The sequence below is a fragment of the Quercus suber genome, unplaced genomic scaffold (assembly GCF_002906115.3).
Source record: "Quercus suber isolate HL8 unplaced genomic scaffold, Cork oak 2.0 scaffold_473, whole genome shotgun sequence".
Classification (NCBI taxonomy): Eukaryota; Viridiplantae; Streptophyta; class Magnoliopsida; order Fagales; family Fagaceae; genus Quercus; species Quercus suber.
Window position 1 is genome coordinate 213,704 of NW_027069924.1, and position 19,959 is coordinate 233,662.

Consider the following 19,959-nt stretch of genomic DNA (forward strand, 5'->3'; position numbering starts at 1 on the left):
CAAAGAGGTGTCTAACCATGCTCGAATTCCAGTCTCGAGTTCCAGGGTCGATGAGCGTATTAACTTTGACATCTAGTGACATACAAATTGGTGGTACTGTAATGCAAAAAGTAGATGGTTGTGGTAGTCATTTATCCTTCCTTATATCAATGGATGACCCATCTCCCCCTTGCCACCTATGCCTATGTTGAATAATGCTTTGGGCGCCATAATGCTTCTCCATTCAAAAGAAGGTCAGTTACCAAGTTCTGCGTGATGAAAGTCGTTACTAGGGAAATAATGTGCTTTAAAAACTCCATGAACAAGTGAGATTGTACTGGTTTGCAGCCATCATCCCTGTTTTGCCAATAGTGCAAGGTTAAAGGCCTTCAGATCTTGAAAACCTAAGCCACCTTGATCCTTGGATAAGCACATCTTTTCCCAACTCAACCAAGCCATCTTGTTCTTCTTATTAGAGTGTCCCCACTAAAATTTTCCGACCATACTTGTCATCTCTTGGCAAAGTGAGTTTGGAAGCTTAAACACACTCATAGTGTAAGTCAGGACTGCTTACGCTACTGTCTTGATGAGGATTTCTTTACCTGCATTCGATAAAAGCTTCTCCTTCCATCTTGAAAGTGTGTTATCCAGTCTATCAACTGACAAAAGGTGTTGCTTTAATTTATTCTTTCCCACTAACGATGGAAGGCCCAAATATTTTTCATATTGCCGGATTATATCTTTCCCAAACTGGTCCTTGATGTCCTCTTGGATATCCTGAGGTGTATTACGGCTGAAGCATAGGGAGATTTTCTCGTGATTTAACTGTTGCCCCGAACCTTGCTTATATGTATCTAGAATTTTCTCTGGAGTAGGGAATTCTGCTCTTGTAGCCTAACAGAAAACTATGCTACAATTTACATTTCCTTTTATTGTTTGTTGCATTTGGTGACGCACTTCCACACCTGCTAAGAATAGATTTCAAATGAAACAAACTTGAACATCAAATTCGTAATATGGAAGTTTAAACCACTTAAAATTTTGTAAATAATGAAGCTTCGTAAATGGATAGGGCTCTTTTTCTCTAAAAATAAATAAATAAATAATGAACCACAAAGCTTCAAGGATGGTCTGAAAACTCTTACCCATCCAAAAATTGAATATTATTAAAACAAAAGAATCCAATAAACTTAAATTTGTTGTAAATGCATGAAGTTACATGAGTGTGATGTTACTTTCGTAAAGGGATGGAGTTATATTATTTAATGCATGATGTTGCATTCTTAAGAGTTCTCTCCATCCTCCTCTTAACAAATATATATATATATATATATATTTATATGAGCTAATTACAAAAGAAGATACACACTTGTATTCAAGATCAATCGTAGTTATGTGGATGACCACTTAAAGAATAAAGTTCATATATTATCTTCTCCATCCATTTCTTTATCTTCTAAAAATTCTTTTAGATAATACTAGTGAATTTACATCTCAAGTATTTGATGACTATTGCATGTTAATTGGAATTGATGTTGAACACCCTATTGCCCATTATACATACTTGTAACATGGGGGGGGGGGGGAGGGGGGGGGGGGGGGGGGGGGGGGGGGGGGGGGGGGAGGACATGTGCCCAACCCCTTTTTAGAGGTGGGCTGCGTTCAACAGTCTCAAAGGTGGGCCGAGGACATTGAACCGTCTAGAGGGGTGAATTTGACCTGAAGACTGACAAGCCGCTGAAGGCCTAATGCCTAGAACCCTTAGTTCCCGACTAAGCGCCCATGCACCACCAAGGACCCTAATTGGTATCAGACAAGTTACGAAGTGGTTTGACATAATCAAACTAATGGGACAAGTTGCAAATTCCGAATTTAATAGAGGAACAGTGCCATAGACTCAGGGAGTTACTTGAACCTTCAATTTGGTAGGGCTTACACACATGTAGAAGATTCTATCATGATGAAGGACCCATTAATGAAAGAGTATAAAAGAGAGACGAGGGGGAGAGATTGGGGGTTGGAAGGTGGGGGGAGCGAAAACACGAAAGGAGTGCAAGGAGTACTTTTGGGAACCAAAGGGGGTAGCTTGGCTCAAAGCTTTTATCCTTGGCCAAAGCTTATAAATAGATTTGGTGAACGACCTTGGGGGCCTAAACAAGTATAACCAACAGTTGCTCTAGGGACCTCCCATTGTGGGCTAAAAGCATCCCATAAGCAAAACAAATAAATTGAGGGCCCAAGCCCAATAAGGTAGAGCAATTGAGGTTTAGGGGCCACAATACTCAAAATGGTTTTGTTGAATAGCTTATAAAAAGACTTCAAATTATTGCTCTACCATTGCTTATTAAATCAAAATTACCTGTTTCTGCTTGGGGACATGCTATATTGCATGTTACATCATTAGTTCGCATTAGGCTAATTGCTTATCATAAATTCTTACCATTGCAACTTGCACTTGGCCAACAACTATAGACAACCTTTTTGCATCCATAATTTAATCTTGGAAGGTGGTAAAATGGTCATTTTATGTATCCAAAAATCATGGTTGCATTTTAGCTACTAACTCATTCATCACATGTCATAAAAGTGACCTTAAGGTATCAATGATCACAACAGTACATTCGGTTTCTCAATTGGACAGTCAGATCAAAAGATATCACAAGATCAAGTTTTAATGGTCAGCATTCATCTTAATTGGGTGGAGCCTATCACACATAATTAATGGAAATTAATTTTGATTGTTCACTAATTAAAAAAAATTAAATGAATTTTTGTGATTGGTTGAGTCTTTGTCTTTAAAAAAAAAAATGTTGCATGGGATTAAAATAAGTGAGTTGGTGAGATTTAAATAATGTCAGATAATAGGATTTTAAAGTAATTATCTTCAACTTAATTATTTTAAAAATCCTAATTATCACTTTGGAATATGATTTATCATGAAAATACTTTTTTTTTTTTAAAAAAAAACCATCAAAATACAGTTTTAGGCTTGAAAACATTTCAAAAACGTGCTAATCAAGTAGCAGTTTTCAAACTCGTGTTGCAGGATTGTGGACGCAACAGGAGGAGTACGCCTTGGCAGAGTGGACTAGGCGGAAAAAAGGGTAATAGAGTCGCCACCTAGTTTTATGGCCTAGGAACCATGTATATAGTGCTTTTACATGAAATGAATGATCTTACTACCACAGTATTGGTTTGAAGTTTGGGAACAGCTTGGGGAGGTATAAGACACACAAGACTTCCCAACCCATGGGTCGGCTTCCACTCATTGTGTCTTATGTTTTAATCTCATTAAATGCATGTTCAATATTGCATCTTAAACTCACACACACACTAGCATACAACATGGCATTAATCATCTCAAAACCCTAACATGCATCTAGCCATATGCCATCTCATATTTCATCCAAGGCGGCAACATATATACATCAAATCAAGGTAGAAACACAGGCATGGTAAGATTAAACAAACATGTGATAGACATCCTAACATCAAAACATATCATTCAACCAAAACATGTTTATATCCTTCATCAAAGTACAAGATAAATGCATGTTCATGTGAATACATGCCTTACCTCACTTACCTCATTGCATCACAGCACTTATGCATCAATTTATGGCCATATCATATGCATGTTCATGGCAAATCAATAAAATGAAAGGAAACCCTAATCTAGCATGTGAAGGACAAACAAACACACAAATAGAGAAGCAAAGACTTATAAACATAAACCCAGACAAGGCAAAAGCATGTCAAATAAGAGAAACAAAGAAACAAAAACAAAAAGGGGTTGAATTAGGGTTTCTGGGCTTGAGTACATGTACGCATACATAAGGCCTGCGTATGCAACCCAGTTGTATGCGTACACATACTTCAAGTATGCGTGCGCATGCAGAGAGGATGCGTACGCATACACACCCAGAACCCTAACCCAAAAACAACAAGAACAAAGAAACAGAGCAGAAATTTAAGACAATAAATCTAACAACCTAACATGCTTTAAACAATAGAACAAAGAAAACCTAAGCTAAGCAGACATATCACAACATAAATAATCAAGAAAAACAAAGAAAACAAGAAGATTAAACACAAGAAAAGCAAGGAAATGGGGAAAAAAAAGTTTAGAACTTATACCTCAAAAACAAAAGCTCTTTGGCTTGATTTTGACTTCCCCTCAATAAAATCTATTCACAACCAAACAAAATTGATTAGTAAACTTCAAAACTCAAATATCAAGACCAGAAAAGGTCTCAATCAAAAGAAAATTGACTTAAAGATGTTTTGTGAATCTTAGGTTTTCCCATAAGATTTTCTGTGTGTTTTGAAAATGTACCATGTATGGCTTTTTATATTGAGAAAATGGGGGTTCATTCCAAACCTCGGTTTTTAATGCAAAAAAACTTGTCTTTCATAACTTTTGGAACCCTAGCATGCGTACACATGCTCGTATATGCATACGCATGCATGAAGCTTACATACACATGTACTAGGATTTTTGTGGCCTTTATTTTCCAAAAATAATTTTATTCAACTCATAAAAGAGTTATATTTTCCATGAAAACCTTCCTTAAGTCAAATTTAGTTTGATCAGGCCTTAAACCAACCTTGGGCTTTAGAGTTTTACCATAATTGGAGAACGAGGGACCGTAAAGGATACAAAATACGATGTCTACAAGGACAATTTTGGCATAAAAAATGTCAGATCTCAAACAAGGTTTTTTCTAGTAGAATTGTAAGAAATTAAATTTCTGTCCAAATTTCAACTCAATCTGATTTTTGGGTAGAGAGATATCGCCAAAATACTAGAACATCTTCAAATCTAAAAATTCAGCTTAATTCTTATTCAAATCTCCTATTTTTAGGTTTTCCCACTATGTTTTTGGCTAAATTTTTAAGTTATCTTAGCTTAATTTTTAAGTCATAAACCCAACTATAAATAGAGGGGAACACCTATCATTCAACTCTTAATTCCCTTTAACGTTGGAAAGACTCTTGAAACTCTACCAAAATTTTAACCTTTTTTAGATCAGAATTTTTTGTAGACATTTTGCATCAAAATTTTCTCCATTGTTATTGCTCCCTCTATTCACCAATCAATGTAGAAAGAAAAAGTCCTGAAATTCTCACACATGGATAAAGCTCATCCTTTGAGCATTTGAATGGTAGGTTTGTCACTTGATGTCAAGAAAGACCCATTTCGACAGCAAGAAGATGATGAAGAAACTCTTGGTCCTGAAGTATCATATGTTAGTGCAACCAGTGCTTTTGATGTGTATCTTGCAAATTAAACACGACTTGATATAGCCTTTGCAGTTAACTTACTAGCAAGGTATAGTTCTACACCAACTCAAAGACATTAGAATGAGATTAAGCATATATTATGTTACCTTCGTGGGAGGACTGATTTTAGGATTATTTTATCCAAATGGGTCAAATCCACAGTTAGTTGAATATGCTGATGCAAGTTATCTTTCTGATCCACACAAAAGCCAATCACAAACATGATATTTATTTACTTACCTATGGCAACAATGTTATTTCATTGAGATCTGTTGAACAACAATTTATGCTACTTCCTCAAATCATTCTAAGATTATTACAATTCATGAAGCAAGCCATGAACGTATTTGGTTGAGATCAGTAGTTCAACATATTCATGAAAAATGTGGATTATCATCGATTAGAAATAGCTCAACGATATTATACAAAAATAATAATGTTTGTATCACTTAAATTAGAGGAGACCATATCAAAGGTGACAAAACCAAGCATATTGCACCAAAATTCTTTTCTAAACATGAGCTCCACAAGAGCGGTGATATTGATGTTAAGCAAATATGATCATGTGATAATTTGACCAGTTTAATCACTAAGTCATTCCCAACTGTGACTTTTAAGAATATAGTGCACAACATTGGCATGCGCCAACTTAAGGATCTTTTTATCATGAATAGTGGAAGCTCTATGTACTCATGAGAGGAGTAAATTTTCTAAACGATATATGCTAATTGTATTCTTTTTTTCCTTTGCTAAAGTTTTTTCTCACAAGATTTTCCTTTGCAAGGTTTTAACGAGGCAATCCAAAAGCACTTGAATTGATATAAGAATACTGTACTCTTTTTCCTTAGCCAAATTTTTTTCCCCATAGGGTTTTTCCTTGGCAAGATTTTAATGAGGCGTGTATTATCTTCTTCATCCAATGAGTGTTATAAATGCATGAAGTTACATGAGTGTATGATGTTACTTTCATAAAGGTATGAAGCTACATTCTTTAATGCATGGCGTTGCATTCTTAAGAGTTCTCTCCATCCGACTATTAATGCGCGCGCGCACGCGCGCGCGCGCGTGTGTGTGTGTGTGTGTGTGTGTGTGTCTCTCTCTCTCTCTCTCTCTCTCTCTCTCTCTCTCTCTCTCTATATATATATATATATGAGTTAATTACAAAGAAAAATGCACACTTGTATTCAAGATCAATAGTAATTACGTGAATGACCACTTAGGCTGCGTTTGTTTCAGTGTAAAACATTTTTCGAGTGTAAAATATTTTCAGGTAAAAATATTTTGGTGAAATGAAAATATTTTCAAGTGCTTGGTTGCATTTCAAAAAATACTTTGAAAAATATTTTCTGGTGTTTGGTTGTATTCTTGAAAATACTATAGAAAACACATTTTTACTTGTTGCTCACATTTTCTCAACTTCCAAACAAATATATAATATCATTTCTCAATAGATAAACACAAAAGAAACAAAACCCAACAAAAAAAAAAATTCATCAAATTCGATCAAATTGAGAGAAGAAGGAAGAGAGAGAGAGGTGACTGGGTTCGATCTTGGTGCGGTGGAGGCAAGATCGAACGGTGGGTCGCTCGTCTTGCGGTGGTTTGTTCGATATGGGTAGAGAGAAAAAGGGTAGATCAATGACAGATTGAGGGAGAAAGAGTGACAGATTGAGGAAAAGAGAGATAGATCGGCGGTCGAGAACGATGGCAGTCGAGAACAAGAACGATGGCGAGAACAGCAGTGCCGATGAGCTTTGGGTCGAGAACGAGATCGGTTTTGGGTGGATTGGTCTTGGGTGGCAATGATCTAGGTGGTGCTGGGGTGCGATGATCTCGCCGGTGCTGGGGTGTGACTCACCAGTGCTTGGATGTGCAATCGGAGCTCTCACCGGTGCTTAAATGTGCAATCGGAGCTCTCGCTGATGCTTGGATGTGCAATCGGAGCTCTTGCTGTTTCTCTCTCTCTTCTATTTTCCTAAGGTGGAAATCAATTGAAGGTAAAATACAAGTGTAAAATATTTTACAGGGTTTTAGGGCATGATTTACAGTCAACAAAAATTATTTTCCGTTTGACTGAATTTTATGGGACAACCCAAATACACCCAATGGTGTAAAATATTTTTTGAAAACTTTTTTACTGCCAAAACTAATGCACCCTTAAAGAATAAAGTTCATATATTACTTCTCCTTCCATTTCTTTATGTTCTTCATATTCCCTTTTATTTTATAACAAAATTACAAATCAAATGCAACACACAATTACTAATTTTCCATTAGTTTGAGTATATAATCGTGCCAACTCATGATTAATAATATTCAATGTTATTTGAGAAAGTGAAAGATTGTATACTAATTAACCATTCTTACTCCATAATTTGAATAACATCAACCTTTACCTTCACATTGTCTTCTTCTCTACATATTTCTATACTTCAAAACAGTTAAACTTCCTCCTTGTCAACTGAAGGGATCAATGGAAACTTCGTAATCATAAACGAAAAGAAAAACCAAGTAAGAACTTGAGAAAGTCACACTGCAGGTACTCCAATTACACATCAACGCTACACTGTCACAAATGCATCACACCCCGAAGCAAGAGTGCAGATACAATCAATTGTGTAATTGTTTTGTTGTTTCAGACCCAGCTACACTTGCCAATTGCCAATGCTCTAGTCCTCAATTTAGTCTTTGTGCTTTGTGCTCACTGCCACATACACTAAGGCCTTAAGTTAAAAACCTTCTCATCTCCCATTGCTCCATGATCCCTGGCTGTTCCTTGAGCACCGCCACATTGATACCGTTTGGATTGGGCATCTGCATTTACAAGTTTGCATTTTCAGATTTTTTTTTTCCCCTGCGCGTGAACAGTAATATCACATGGGTTCACTGAACAGTGGACAAAAATCATTGTTCACGCACTGTTTATTACTGTTTACAGTACTGTTCACGCACTAAAAAATATTAAAAATAGGTCTCACCAGTACTATTCACAATTTAAAAATTATTTTACTACAATATTTTCAGTTTTCAGTTTCAGCAACAATAAATTCAATCCAAACAGACCCATTGTCAACTTAAGTTGTCCACTTATTAAAAAAGAGAAGTAAATAACGCATTAAATATTGGTAATTATTCACTCAGTGGTGGATCTACTGGAAGTCTGAAACCAATAAAGGGTGAGTTTGGTTCAGCTTTTTGTAAAAGTGCATAATGAAAAAGTTGAGTTTTCAAAAAGTGCATTTTCAAAAAGCTAAGTGTTTGATAAAAACTGTTAAAAATTGCTTTTTGAAAAAGTTGAGTATTTAACTAGTACTTATAAAATTGGAAGTTTGAGGGGAAATTACCTAAAAGGACAATGTATATATAAGAGCATTTCTAGTAGGTTAGACAAATTTTTGTATTGTTTGAACAATTAACAATAACTTTTACTTTTTGCCTATCCATTTTTTTAATTTTTATTTTTTAATCAAATTTATTCTTTTTTAATCTTTATTTTTTTCTTTTCTTATTCATTCTCAACAATTATATTTTTCAACAAAAAAAATGTTACATCCACAATATTTTTTGCAATACTTTCAAAAGAATTATAACAAAATCTTATATGGAAAGTTGTTACTAGTTCTAATTTGAACCCACCACTAAAATTATATTTTTACTCACAAATATTAGCTAATTACTTAAAACTTATTGTGAAAATATTGTGCTATTATTTTTAAATTGTGATTTCTTATTCTCTGCCTTTTCTTTCATCCATACGATTCTTTTTATTTTTCTTTTTTTTTTCTCTTGCATTTTGTCCACCACACACTATACCCATCACTTGATTCCAGAGACTCCTTTCCACATGCATATACCCACCACACAATACATCCTCTCCTTTTTTTTTTTTTTTCTTTACTTTCACTTGGTTCCAGAAGCACCTTAACTCTTTCTTTCTCCAGCTCTCTCATGTTCTACTCTTTTTTTCTTTTTTTTTCTTTTTCTACTTGATTCCATAAATTCTTTAACTCTCTCTATGATACGTCTCACATAAATCTTGCTTGCCTTTGGTATCATTATCTTCAAGCACACACAAACGCATGGAGAGAAAGGAGAAATCACCTTTGCTCCACCACAACGCCACCGCTACTCCTCCTCCTCACTACGGAGTGCATGCAACCAGAGGTCATATTGGCTTCTATTTTTTTTCTTGCTCTTGATTAGTTGTTGATTCTGATTTTAGATTTGTCTTAGATCGGCTTCTATTTTTTTTTCTTGATCATTTATTGTTGTTCTAAATTTTTTTTTTTTTTTTTTTCTGTTCTTGATCTGTCGTTGTTGTTGTTGTTTTGATTTTAGATTTTTTGTTTAAATTATATCGGTTTTATGAGAGCAAGAATTTTTTTGCTTTTATTGTTGTGGTTTGATTAATTTTATTGCGTGAGTGAGCTTCAAGGCAAAGGGAGAGCAGAGAGATGAGATAAGGGAAAAATGTGCTGAGGCTGTGCGTGATCTGAAGAAGACACCTTGCCCTTTATTGAAGGGCAATTTTGGTAATTCAACTCACCCCAATGGATATATATCAAAAGCCAACTCCAGCTTTTACAAAATGGACCGCAACTGGTCCATAACTGAAACGCACATTTCTCCTATAATATAAAATGCAACTTTTGTCAAAAAGTTGCATTTTATATTCACCAAACACTGAACTTAGGCTGGCTTTTTTAAAAAGCCAACTTTTGGGCTCAAAATACCCAAACAAACGGACACAAAGTCATTTTGTGAGGGTTTGGATACAGTGCGTTGCGTTTTATAAGTTGCGTTTTCAGTTTTTTTTTTTTTTTTTTTTTTGGCTTTCAAAATTTACTGTGCTGGGACAAAAAACACTGTTCACGCACTATTTTAATACTGTTCACGCACTGTTTATAGGACCCACAACCACTTTATTTAGAAAAAAAATATATTAAAAATAGGTCTCACAGCACTATTCATACATTTAAAAATTATTTTGCTACAGTATTTTTAGCAACAATTAGTTTCAACAACAATAAGTTGTATCTAAACATACCCATTATGCTTCTTTTTTCCCTACAAAGTATAAAAGCCACATTAATCATATTTTATTAAAGATAACCCTACAACAACTTTAAAGCAATGAAATCACTATTTTCTTGGCTTCTCTTTCCCTTTCCCTTCGCAACTTCTCTTGTTATATCCAAACCAACGACACTCACTACACCTTAGTGGCACTTCTCTTCTCAGCCTGTAGGAATTTCAAGGCTCATCAGGATCTCTCCTCCTATTAACCTTATAATTTATGTCAGGTAGGCTCACAAGAATTAGGGGTGTAATACTGGGGTCTCCATTACTTTGTGGCCATAGGTCTGGACTATTGGTTTTACTTGGTGAATAACAAATGAATGTCATAATGAAGGTTTCCTTCTTCAAACAGCAGCAGCTTAGTCCTTTGCCTTATCCTTTTTGTATGCAATTGCAGATACTGTGTGGGTTAATTGGAATACCACATACATCCCGCCTATAGCAACTGCAACGATGCTGTTCCAAGTAAACCACAAATTGTTCACCTCTGGTATTGACCTCACACTTAGCTCCACCGGACCACGCTTAGCTCCTTGATCTTCTCCAAATTGTCTTGAATTCTTGGACAAATAGGACCCTCCTTCATTGCATCTCTATTTGTGTAAATTTTGGTCATCAAATACCTCCAGATCATCTCCATCGTGGTCAATAGAAGCTTATTCCTTGCATTACCTTTAAGTTAAATATCTCACACAAATCATTCAAAAGCATGCTACATTTTGTGTGAGACTGGAATGCATGCTTACTCCAACTCCATGGAGTAATGGCCATATCTCCATCTTAGATCAAACCCAACTAGCTTGTTCTGTCTAGCAGCAAACCACATCATATCCTCCAACATTACACCCTTCTGATTTTTATTCAAATTAGCATATAAGTATCTGACAAGATCTGTCTTGCTTTTGGAACTATTTCATCCAATGCCGGCAACAATCCCTACCACATCCAATACTTGATGAATAAATAAATAGAGAACGAAAAACATGAGAAAAACAACAAATTTCTCATCTTTTGCTGGTTTGTGATGAAACACCAACAATGGTCTCTCACAGGTCCAATGTCACTTATTAGATTTTCAAGAAATCAATTCCAACTCTCTCGTTTCACCCTTAGTAACTGCATATGCAATGGGTAGACCCATAATTCCCATATATCCCTACTACAGCTAGTATTTGGCCCTTCAACTGACCCCTCAGATGCATGCATAAGGCTAAAATGATTGGCCAGCATCCACTTAAGAACCACTTCTTACAATTGAGAAAACGTACATCCTTCTAAAGAAAGGGTGCGGCTCTATAGTGCCCCAACCCGGGATGCCTCAGCGGTTAGGGAGAGAGCCTGGACAAACCATAAACCCTGAAGTCTCTGGTTCAACTCCTAGCTGAGGCATTTCATGATTACCCTATGTCTGCTCAGGGGTGGTCCCACTGGCCCATTCCTTGAGGGGGGTTCCTCGTCAATTAAAAAAAAAAAAAAAAAGGTTGTGAGCTCTACAGTGCCTAGGTCCACAATTCCGCAAAGCTATCTCTAATCCTTGTAAACTGCTAGGCTAAATTCCTTCAATTAGAAGCCTTGCATACTTCCTAGCCCTCGAAGGCTTACATAAAGTTAACTCCACCTGATGCTCATTTATAACCAGATCCAAAAGTTCTATCAATGGCTGTATTGGCTCTAAATTTCTCTAAATATTTCTTGTCAATCCACTTGTATGACACCCTCATAGTCACAAAGGCCCTGCTATGTGTATACACTTATAGAGTTTTAACTAGCAAAGACCTCAGCTACTTATTCTAAGAGGCAAATATCTTCCAACTACAACCTTCTACAAAGTTAAACTTAACCCTACCTGACTCATTTTTTGCAGTTGTAATCCGATACCCATCTTTAATTTGTATGCTAAGACAGCATCATTGAAGATCTTATGGTCACTAAAGAGTTTACCAAGTCTAAATTTGAGGATTCTCTAAATCTGTCTGTGGATTGAACTCTTCAAACCTAGGGAGTGTTTCCTCATCAGAATCATGGGGTAATTAATGTATCAGAGTGGCCACTATCAAATTTCCTAGTATAGAGCCAAAACTGGCTGGCTGTGCAGATTGGCTGTGGATTGTGAGTTAATTGGCTGTTTGGTCATTTTGTTATGTTGTGGGGCCACAGTGTTCATTGTGATATGGATTCACATTTCCTAACTTATCTTCAACCAACTCATCGTAATCAAGGTAATCAAACTCATTGTCACAATCAACATTTTCAGCCCCTAACTGTTCAGACCCACCTCATAAGCCCCTTCTTCATCATTAGCCCCCCCAGTTTTTTTTTTTTTTTTTTTTTTTTGGATAATTCAATAGTTGAGGGTGGGAGGTTTGAACCCTGGATGACTCTGTTGGAAACACTCGAAGGTGCCAACCAGCGAGCTACAAGGCTCTTGGCAAGCCCAATTAACTCTGCATTCTCATCCTCATTAGATTCAGTTGATGTGTGTAAATCATCATGCACATTACCACCACCATCATCAGTTAAATAAGAATGGTTGCACTCTACTTACAATGGTTTCACATCCATTACCCCATTCTCAACATATATGTGCATTGTCATATCTACACTTATACTATTGGCCATGTGACTAACATCTCTGATTGTATTCAAACCTCTTCCCATTTGGAAACCTCCTCTCAGGAAGTAAATACTCTAATTTTATGACATCGTGCACAACAACTTCTTTACACAGTCCCTACCTCAATGACTCATATAAGTGTCACAATCAACATTGTCATACACATTAATTTTCTCTCCCACATACTTCTTCTTATTACCAAGCCGCTTTATACCATGATAAGAAAACCAATAGAAATTGGGGGTTAGCAAATGGGGGACCAGGCAATATAATAAGACATTCATGCTGACCAATCAACTTCAACGCATATACAAAGAAAACATAATATTACAAGAATCAAGAAATGGGATTACATGCAGAAACTCAATTTCTAAAATTGAACTTTTAAAAATCTAATGAAAAAAGTAAATTTAGAATAAAAATCCTTAATTTACTTACAAAAGATAGAAACCAACGCAGATTAATGGATTTTTAAAAGTCAAAACACCAACAATTGAAAACCCCAACAAGATTCGTCAATCCACTCACCTAAGAACACTCCAAGCGCATCCAAAAAAAAAAGAACACTCCAAGATCTGAAAATTTTTCCTTCTTCCTTTCCCTCTATTGCAACTTGTCTCTTTCCATGAATCAATGGGCGGGAGAAGGTCAATGGTGTTTAACAAAGGTCAATTGGATTTGGGGGAAATCCCCAATAGGTTCAATGGTAGTCAATGGTTTGGTTAATCAAATTTGAGAAATATAGAGAAAATAAGGAAATAAAACGAGGGAGGGGGGGGGGGGGGGGGGTGTTAGTGTTATGTCATTTTACCAGCTTATGGGCTATGCAATGTTGTTTTGCCAGCCTCTGGCACGTGCTGGTTTTATTTTCCCAAAAAAAAAAAAAAAAACGAAACAAAAACAAAAATAGCCAGAGCTAGTTAATGGCTAAAATGTGATGAAGCTTAACAGAACGGCCATTTTGACAAGGAGAGGTTAGTGCAACATCGTCTTACCAGCTTATGGGTCACCAAGAATGGATGCTACGTTGTTTTGCTAGCCTCTGGCACGTGCTGGTGTTTATTTTGCATTTTTTTGTTTCCAAAATTTGATTAAATCTGGGGAAAAAACCTAAACAGTGCCATTTATTAGATAATTAATGGCCAAAATGTGATGAAGCTTAACAGAAGCATTTTGAAATCAAATTAATAGTTAGGGGGTGCAAAATGCAAAATTTGGAACTTGAGGGACCAATTTAAAAATGACCCCAAGCTTAAGGGGTGAAAAAGTGCATTTTAGCCTAAGTTTTCTCTTACACCTTTTCTTTTGTCCTTAATCCAAGCTCACCTTGGCCACTAAATCACTTCTGCAAAAAACCCAACCCAATCATTTCATCTGATGTGCAAAAGTTAATAAGATAAATAAATAATACATTCATTAAAGAATGAAAAATGAGAAAATTCATCCCATATGCAAGAGTATCATAGGCATTAGTGATATAGCCTAATATTCAAAATCTTATGTGCAAAAAACATTCATCCATGTCTTAGCTTTTTTTCCTCGGGATTTGGGGAAAAAAAGAGCGGGGGTGGGGTAGAATGGGGCTAGGAGGGGTATAAATATGCTCAATCTGTTAACTACATAAGAGCAAAATTGAAAGTAAAATAGCCAAATCAAACACCAACTCAAACTAATGAAGCAGAATTGCCAACACTGAACCCTGTGAATGCTATTGAGTCCAATTTTTCATTTCTTTTTTATGTTCATGCATTTACTTGGTTACCAAACAGAGCATAGATGACACAACATTTAACCTTCATTCTAAATGACATCATTAATCATACACAATTTTCTAACAATACCTTTCTCCATCTGATCATAGTCAAAATGGTAAATATGTGTCAATGCATAACACCACCAGATAGATAAGAAGCCTGTTGGATGTTCTCCTACTAGCTTAATTGATTGTTGAACATTTCTATCTTCATCTACTTTGATCCATCAAATATCTCGTTATCATCAAACCCTGAACATTAACAATATCTTCCACTTAAGAAAAGAAGCTTTTACAGTCATTTTTCAAAATCCAAAAGAAATGAGGTACCTGTGCCCAAGTCTTCGGCATCATCATCAACTGAGGCTCCTAACTGTATTGTGTTAGTGGTGGGTGGATTAAGTGACACCCAATCTGAACTCCCACAGTCCTCGAAGCATACTTCCTTTTCCATTACCCAATCTTCAACAAGACTCATGCAGTCAAATGATATTGGATCCATATAATCCTGTTCTTTGTTTTTATGAATCCTACAAGAAAACAGTTAGCAAAAGAGGAATATCTTTGTTCCCTCCAATTATAAATTAGCATCTACAAATAAAAATAAGATTAACTGGTTTCTACTTACATTTGTCTCAGTCGCAAGTTGCACTGAACAAAGAAAAGATCACTAAACCGCTGATGCTCTAGGCAATTCCTTGTTTCATATATATGTTCAAAAGAAATTTGACTTTGCTTATAACTGATAGAACTGCAAGTTTGACTAAGAATACGGACTGCCAAACGTGCCAAGTTTGGGCAACCTCCTCCATATGTAGACCACCATTCAACTTTAGGCAAATAGAAAATTAAAAATAAAGCAAATCAGCTGCATGTGAAATGCACAGGGAAACTAAATAGATCAAACAAAGACAGACAAGAAGATGCAATCATCACCTCAAAACAACATGCATAACATTTGCGGAAAGGAATGTGCCCCATTGGATGATGGGACACACCAAATAGGTCAAAAAAACCAAAATCTTTCCAAACTCACTAGACAAACGTCTAGAGAATTTTCTTCCCATTTAAACATAAGAATATGACAAAAAAAAACAATGAATTAATCATCTTTGTTAAGATTTTTTCCCATATTGGTTTCTTAATGGTTAAAAATGCTCTCCACATGCCAACCCGGCATGCTTGCTATATGTATAACCTAAGTATGATGTAAGGTTTCTTGGACATCCATTGAACTAGAACTAGTCATGTGAAAATAATGATCTTATAAGTAAATCAACAAATCAGAAATAACATGCCAATCTTAAAAATAAATAAATAAATAAATAAAAGAGGAAGGAGAAGACCTCACCAGGCAGCAGAGTGTCTCTACTTCTAATTGCCAAATTCCTCCCCAAATCTCCAACAGCATTCTTGTATGAGTTTATCTCTTTGATGATTTTATCCTGGACTTTAGTATCAGGCACCAATCTCTCTATGCAGTCAAACACTGCAGACATGATCCCATTATGAATACACCCTTTGATACTATAGAAAAACTTGGGGTTAAGGTAGAAACCAGCAGCATGAAGAGGAGGATGCCGTTGTTTTTCCCACCTGTGAGCTATGATATTCCAGTAGGCCATATAATCCCGTCTCTCAACAAGTTCTCTCTTAATTGCTTCTTTTGCCCTGTACATTCCAGCATAAATGTATCCCATGGCAGCCCTCTTCTCACTACCAACAATTCTCAAAACTCGCAAGAGTGGACTTGTCAAACGGCTAATCAAGATGCATGACGACCAAAACGAACGATTAGTTACTGTATCTAGCATTGTTAGTCCCCCCGGTTGTTTTGAAAATGGACAGTCCATCCACTCTTGGGAAGTAACCATAGATTGCAAACAAAGTTTGAGTTCAGCCATTTGTTTCAATGTCATAAAGTTTGTTGCAATGGGCGTGAGTCCAGGTTTTACAATGTCATTGCCAAAAGTAAATTTCTTCATCATATTTAAAACTGCACTATGCTTGTAGACAAACCTTGTAATAGATCTAGCCTGTTCAATTATTGAATTAATCCACTCGAGTTTCCCAAAATCCTCGAGGATCAGATTTATACAATGAGCCACACAAGGAACCCAATATAGGGTAGGAAATGTATCCATCAACCTTTTTCCAGCAACAATCAATTTTTCTGTGTTATCAGTAATCACTTGCAGAACATGCCCAACTCCAACTTCTTCCACCACTTGTTTAAGCAATTCATATAAAGCATCTGGTGAATAAATGATGGCAGATGCATCCACAGATTTCAGAAACAATGTTCTTTCAGGACAATACACTGAAAAAGTCAGAAAGGTTTTACCCTTTTGTGAGTACCTTCGGTTCACCAAAATAGAACAACCCGTTCTCCTCCATGTTCCCATATATTGCTGAACATCATGCTTCACTTCTTCAACTGCACTCTTCAATATCCAACCCCGAAGATCATGGTAGGAAGGCGGTACCACCCCCATTCCCCCAGAGACAATCGCATCAATCATGGGCTGAAAATAAACCGAGTCCTTCACTGCATCCAGGGGTGCCCCAATTTCATATAAAAACCGCCCTATAGCCATCTGAATTTCTTGATTCTTTTTCCTTTCCAGTTCAATGTCATTATTAACAATACCAGCATCCATAGCAACTAAAGAATTTTCACCTCTAAACCTCTTCTTTCTATCCATGCTTGTACCGCCTATCCCAATTTCTTCTTCTTCTTCTTCATCATGATTCACTAACAACTTGGAATTGGGTGCTCCACCAGATATACTTCGTGCACAATTAGCAAACACATTGTCTATTTCACAAGGAACCGGGGACGGGCTGCTAAAGTCAATGCCACCATTACTATTAGCACTGGCACTAGGATCAAGTACAGAAGCATTTAAATCTCTCCTCCTCCTCTTCCTTCCATCTACACTCACATTACTTGTAGCAACATCTTCTTCTCGATTTGCCAACAAATCCAAATTGGGTGTACTAATCGACCCAAGCAACGCCCGATCAACAGACTCATTGCCTACTCCTCGACCATTACAACCCAAATCGGGTGCTTCAATCAACTTAAGAGGCGTATTATGATCAACACCAGGAGTTGTTGAGATAATGATTTGAGTCTTGTTTTTCTTAGCACCCGAATGCCTAGCATTCAACACCTGTTTCATCAAAATGCGAACTTCGGAGGGGACTTGGTCGCAAGTGGGGCCATTCCCTTTGCGACCGGCGAGATGTTCTTTGATCCTATGTATCCCACCGCCCTTAAAAAACTTGCCACAATATGTACACTTCTTAAGCTCTTCTTTGACCCCATTAGCATTTTTCTTAACAAAAAGTTGGCAATGTTTCCATGCTGGGTCTTGCTTAGTTTGTGAAATTGGCGAGGGTTCTAGCGAATCCAAGCTCATTGATGCTATTCTCAAAGCCTTTTCTTTGGTTATTAATCAAAAAATTGTGAACCTTAGAAACCAAAAAAAAAAAACAAAAAAACAAAAATGGGTTTTGCTTTTTTAGATTATAGAAATAGAAATGAAATAACTACACAAAAATATTAGGGAAAGAGAGAGTGAGAGAAGGAAAGAACTTACATGGGTTTGGTATGTGCGTGATTTTTTGAGAGTGAAGAATCGTAGTGTTTGATCATGAGTTGATGATGATGATGATGATGGGAGAGACGAGGAGTACTGGGAAAAGAGGGTTTTTGGCAGGGGGCGGATGGGTTTTCTGTAAAACCGGTTAGGGCAGTTGGGACTTCTAAGGATCAAATTCAAATGATTTAAGCACTCATTGCCTACGCCGGTTAGATCAGCAAAACCGGGAACCGGACCAGATCGACCAGGTATGAAATGGATTCACCTACCCCACTACGCCGTTTTTGCGATCCTACCTGTAACCGGAACTCATCCCGTTCAACTACCCAAAAAATTAAATAAAAATAAAAATAAGTGGTGGTAATTAAAAGTTATCTTTGCAATTAAAGTTTAAAGTCAACTTATTTTACTAGTATTTTATTATTTAATTTATTTTTTTACTATTTATGAGTTTCATTGTATATTTTAATATTATATTATGAGTCTTATTGTACTATTTCAGTTAGTTTTTACTTTTATTTACAATACTTTCAGCAAAAAAAAAAATCAGTTCTAATTAAATAAGCTACCCTCAAATGTGGTGTAAACTTATTTTTTTTTATGAATAAATACCTTATCGACCAAGCAAAAGAATCACAATAGAGCTGGGCCTAGATCCATCTCTATCCAAAGCTTGGACAATTCAAGATGATAGGAAGGAGATGGGCACGGGCCTAGTCTATAACAAAATGGTAGCCCATTGTGCTAAAAGATGGTCAAACATGTTACTTTCTCTATACACAAAAGTGATTTATATTTACAAAATATTTGGCTAAATTAAGAATATCTTCAACTATAGCTTTATTGCTCCGGTGAGTGGATAAGCCTGAATTTTTCAAAGGCTCTATCACATTCCACGCATCTCCTTTTATAATTATTATGTTGAATCCCTTAGCTGCTGCTCTATGAATAGCAAACCAAGTTGCCTGACTTCATGACGAAGAGAACTTCTTGGACTAATTTACTTAGTCCACACCTCAATAAGATTCCATTTATGGTCTTTGCTCACCACAACCACAAAGCTATATCATTCTCTGATAACTACATCAAAATTCAAATTAATACAATATGTGGGTGGAGGATACCATTTTGGGTCTTTAGATGGTTTCTTAATTAGTTCTCTCCCGACTTGTTTGTGCTCTTCAAAAGATCTCAATATTTGTTTCGCAATCTCCATATGATTGCTTTTGACTTCCTCTACTCTTTGTTTCTGATCCTCCACAAGTGGTTATAGACAATTGCAACAAAAAGCTGAAAATTTCTAAATTCTACATTGTTTAGCCCCAGCAAGTCTTCAGGGTACAAAATCACTTTCACCCAATATGAAATTGAGAGTTTATTTAATCTATTCAAATTATTGGCCAAGTTGACGTTAGCCAAATTTGGGCAACCCAATCACATTAAATAAAAAGATGCTCTATAAACTCGACTACATTGTTGCACAAATCACAATTAATAGAGGAGAGCAAACTTGTTATTAAGAATTGAACAAGCAGGTAGGATGTTCCAAACCATTTTCCAGAGGAGGTTTTTGAGCCTGACATTAATTTTCAAGTTCCAACGATTCTTCTAGTCTTTGTTTTGCAAGTTAGGGTGGTTAGCTG

The 19,959-nt window shown here is 36.4% G+C and overlaps 1 protein-coding gene across 3 annotated transcripts; it reads right to left on the bottom strand.

Annotated features, from left to right (window-relative positions):
• Positions 1-7,549: 7,549 nt before the first annotated feature.
• LOC136062982 (uncharacterized) lies at positions 7,550-18,637 on the bottom strand. 3 transcript variants are annotated; one of them, XR_010624705.1, is made up of 6 exons: positions 18,314-18,637; positions 16,060-18,185; positions 15,337-15,538; positions 15,039-15,238; positions 14,797-14,960; positions 7,550-8,076 (listed from the first exon to the last, which is right to left on the bottom strand). XR_010624705.1 is itself a non-coding variant. In XM_065762776.1 (5 exons), exons 2-5 carry the CDS (start codon positions 18,131-18,133, stop codon positions 14,923-14,925), a joined length of 2,514 nt encoding a protein of 837 aa, XP_065618848.1. In that variant the 5' UTR covers positions 18,134-18,185; positions 18,314-18,637; the 3' UTR covers positions 14,639-14,922. The 3 variants fall into 3 exon arrangements, 1 of the variants encoding a protein (XP_065618848.1); XR_010624706.1 differs by lacking the exon at positions 7,550-8,076 and adding an exon at positions 13,939-14,300; XM_065762776.1 differs by lacking the exon at positions 7,550-8,076 and having other exon boundaries at positions 14,639-14,960.
• Between the last annotated feature and the right edge of the window lie 1,322 nt (positions 18,638-19,959).

Excerpts from the sequence above, each read along its gene's own strand:
- LOC136062982 (XM_065762776.1), bottom strand. The coding sequence starts at position 18,133 with ATGAGCTTGGATTCGCTAGAACCCTCGCCAATTTCACAAACTAAGCAA. Across the intron at positions 15,539-16,059 it reads TAGAGACACTCTGCTGCCTG|TTGAATGGTGGTCTACATAT; the intron begins GTGAGGTCTTCT and ends ATTTGCCTAAAG. Across the intron at positions 15,239-15,336 it reads AACTTGCGACTGAGACAAAT|GATTCATAAAAACAAAGAAC; the intron begins GTAAGTAGAAAC and ends GTTTTCTTGTAG.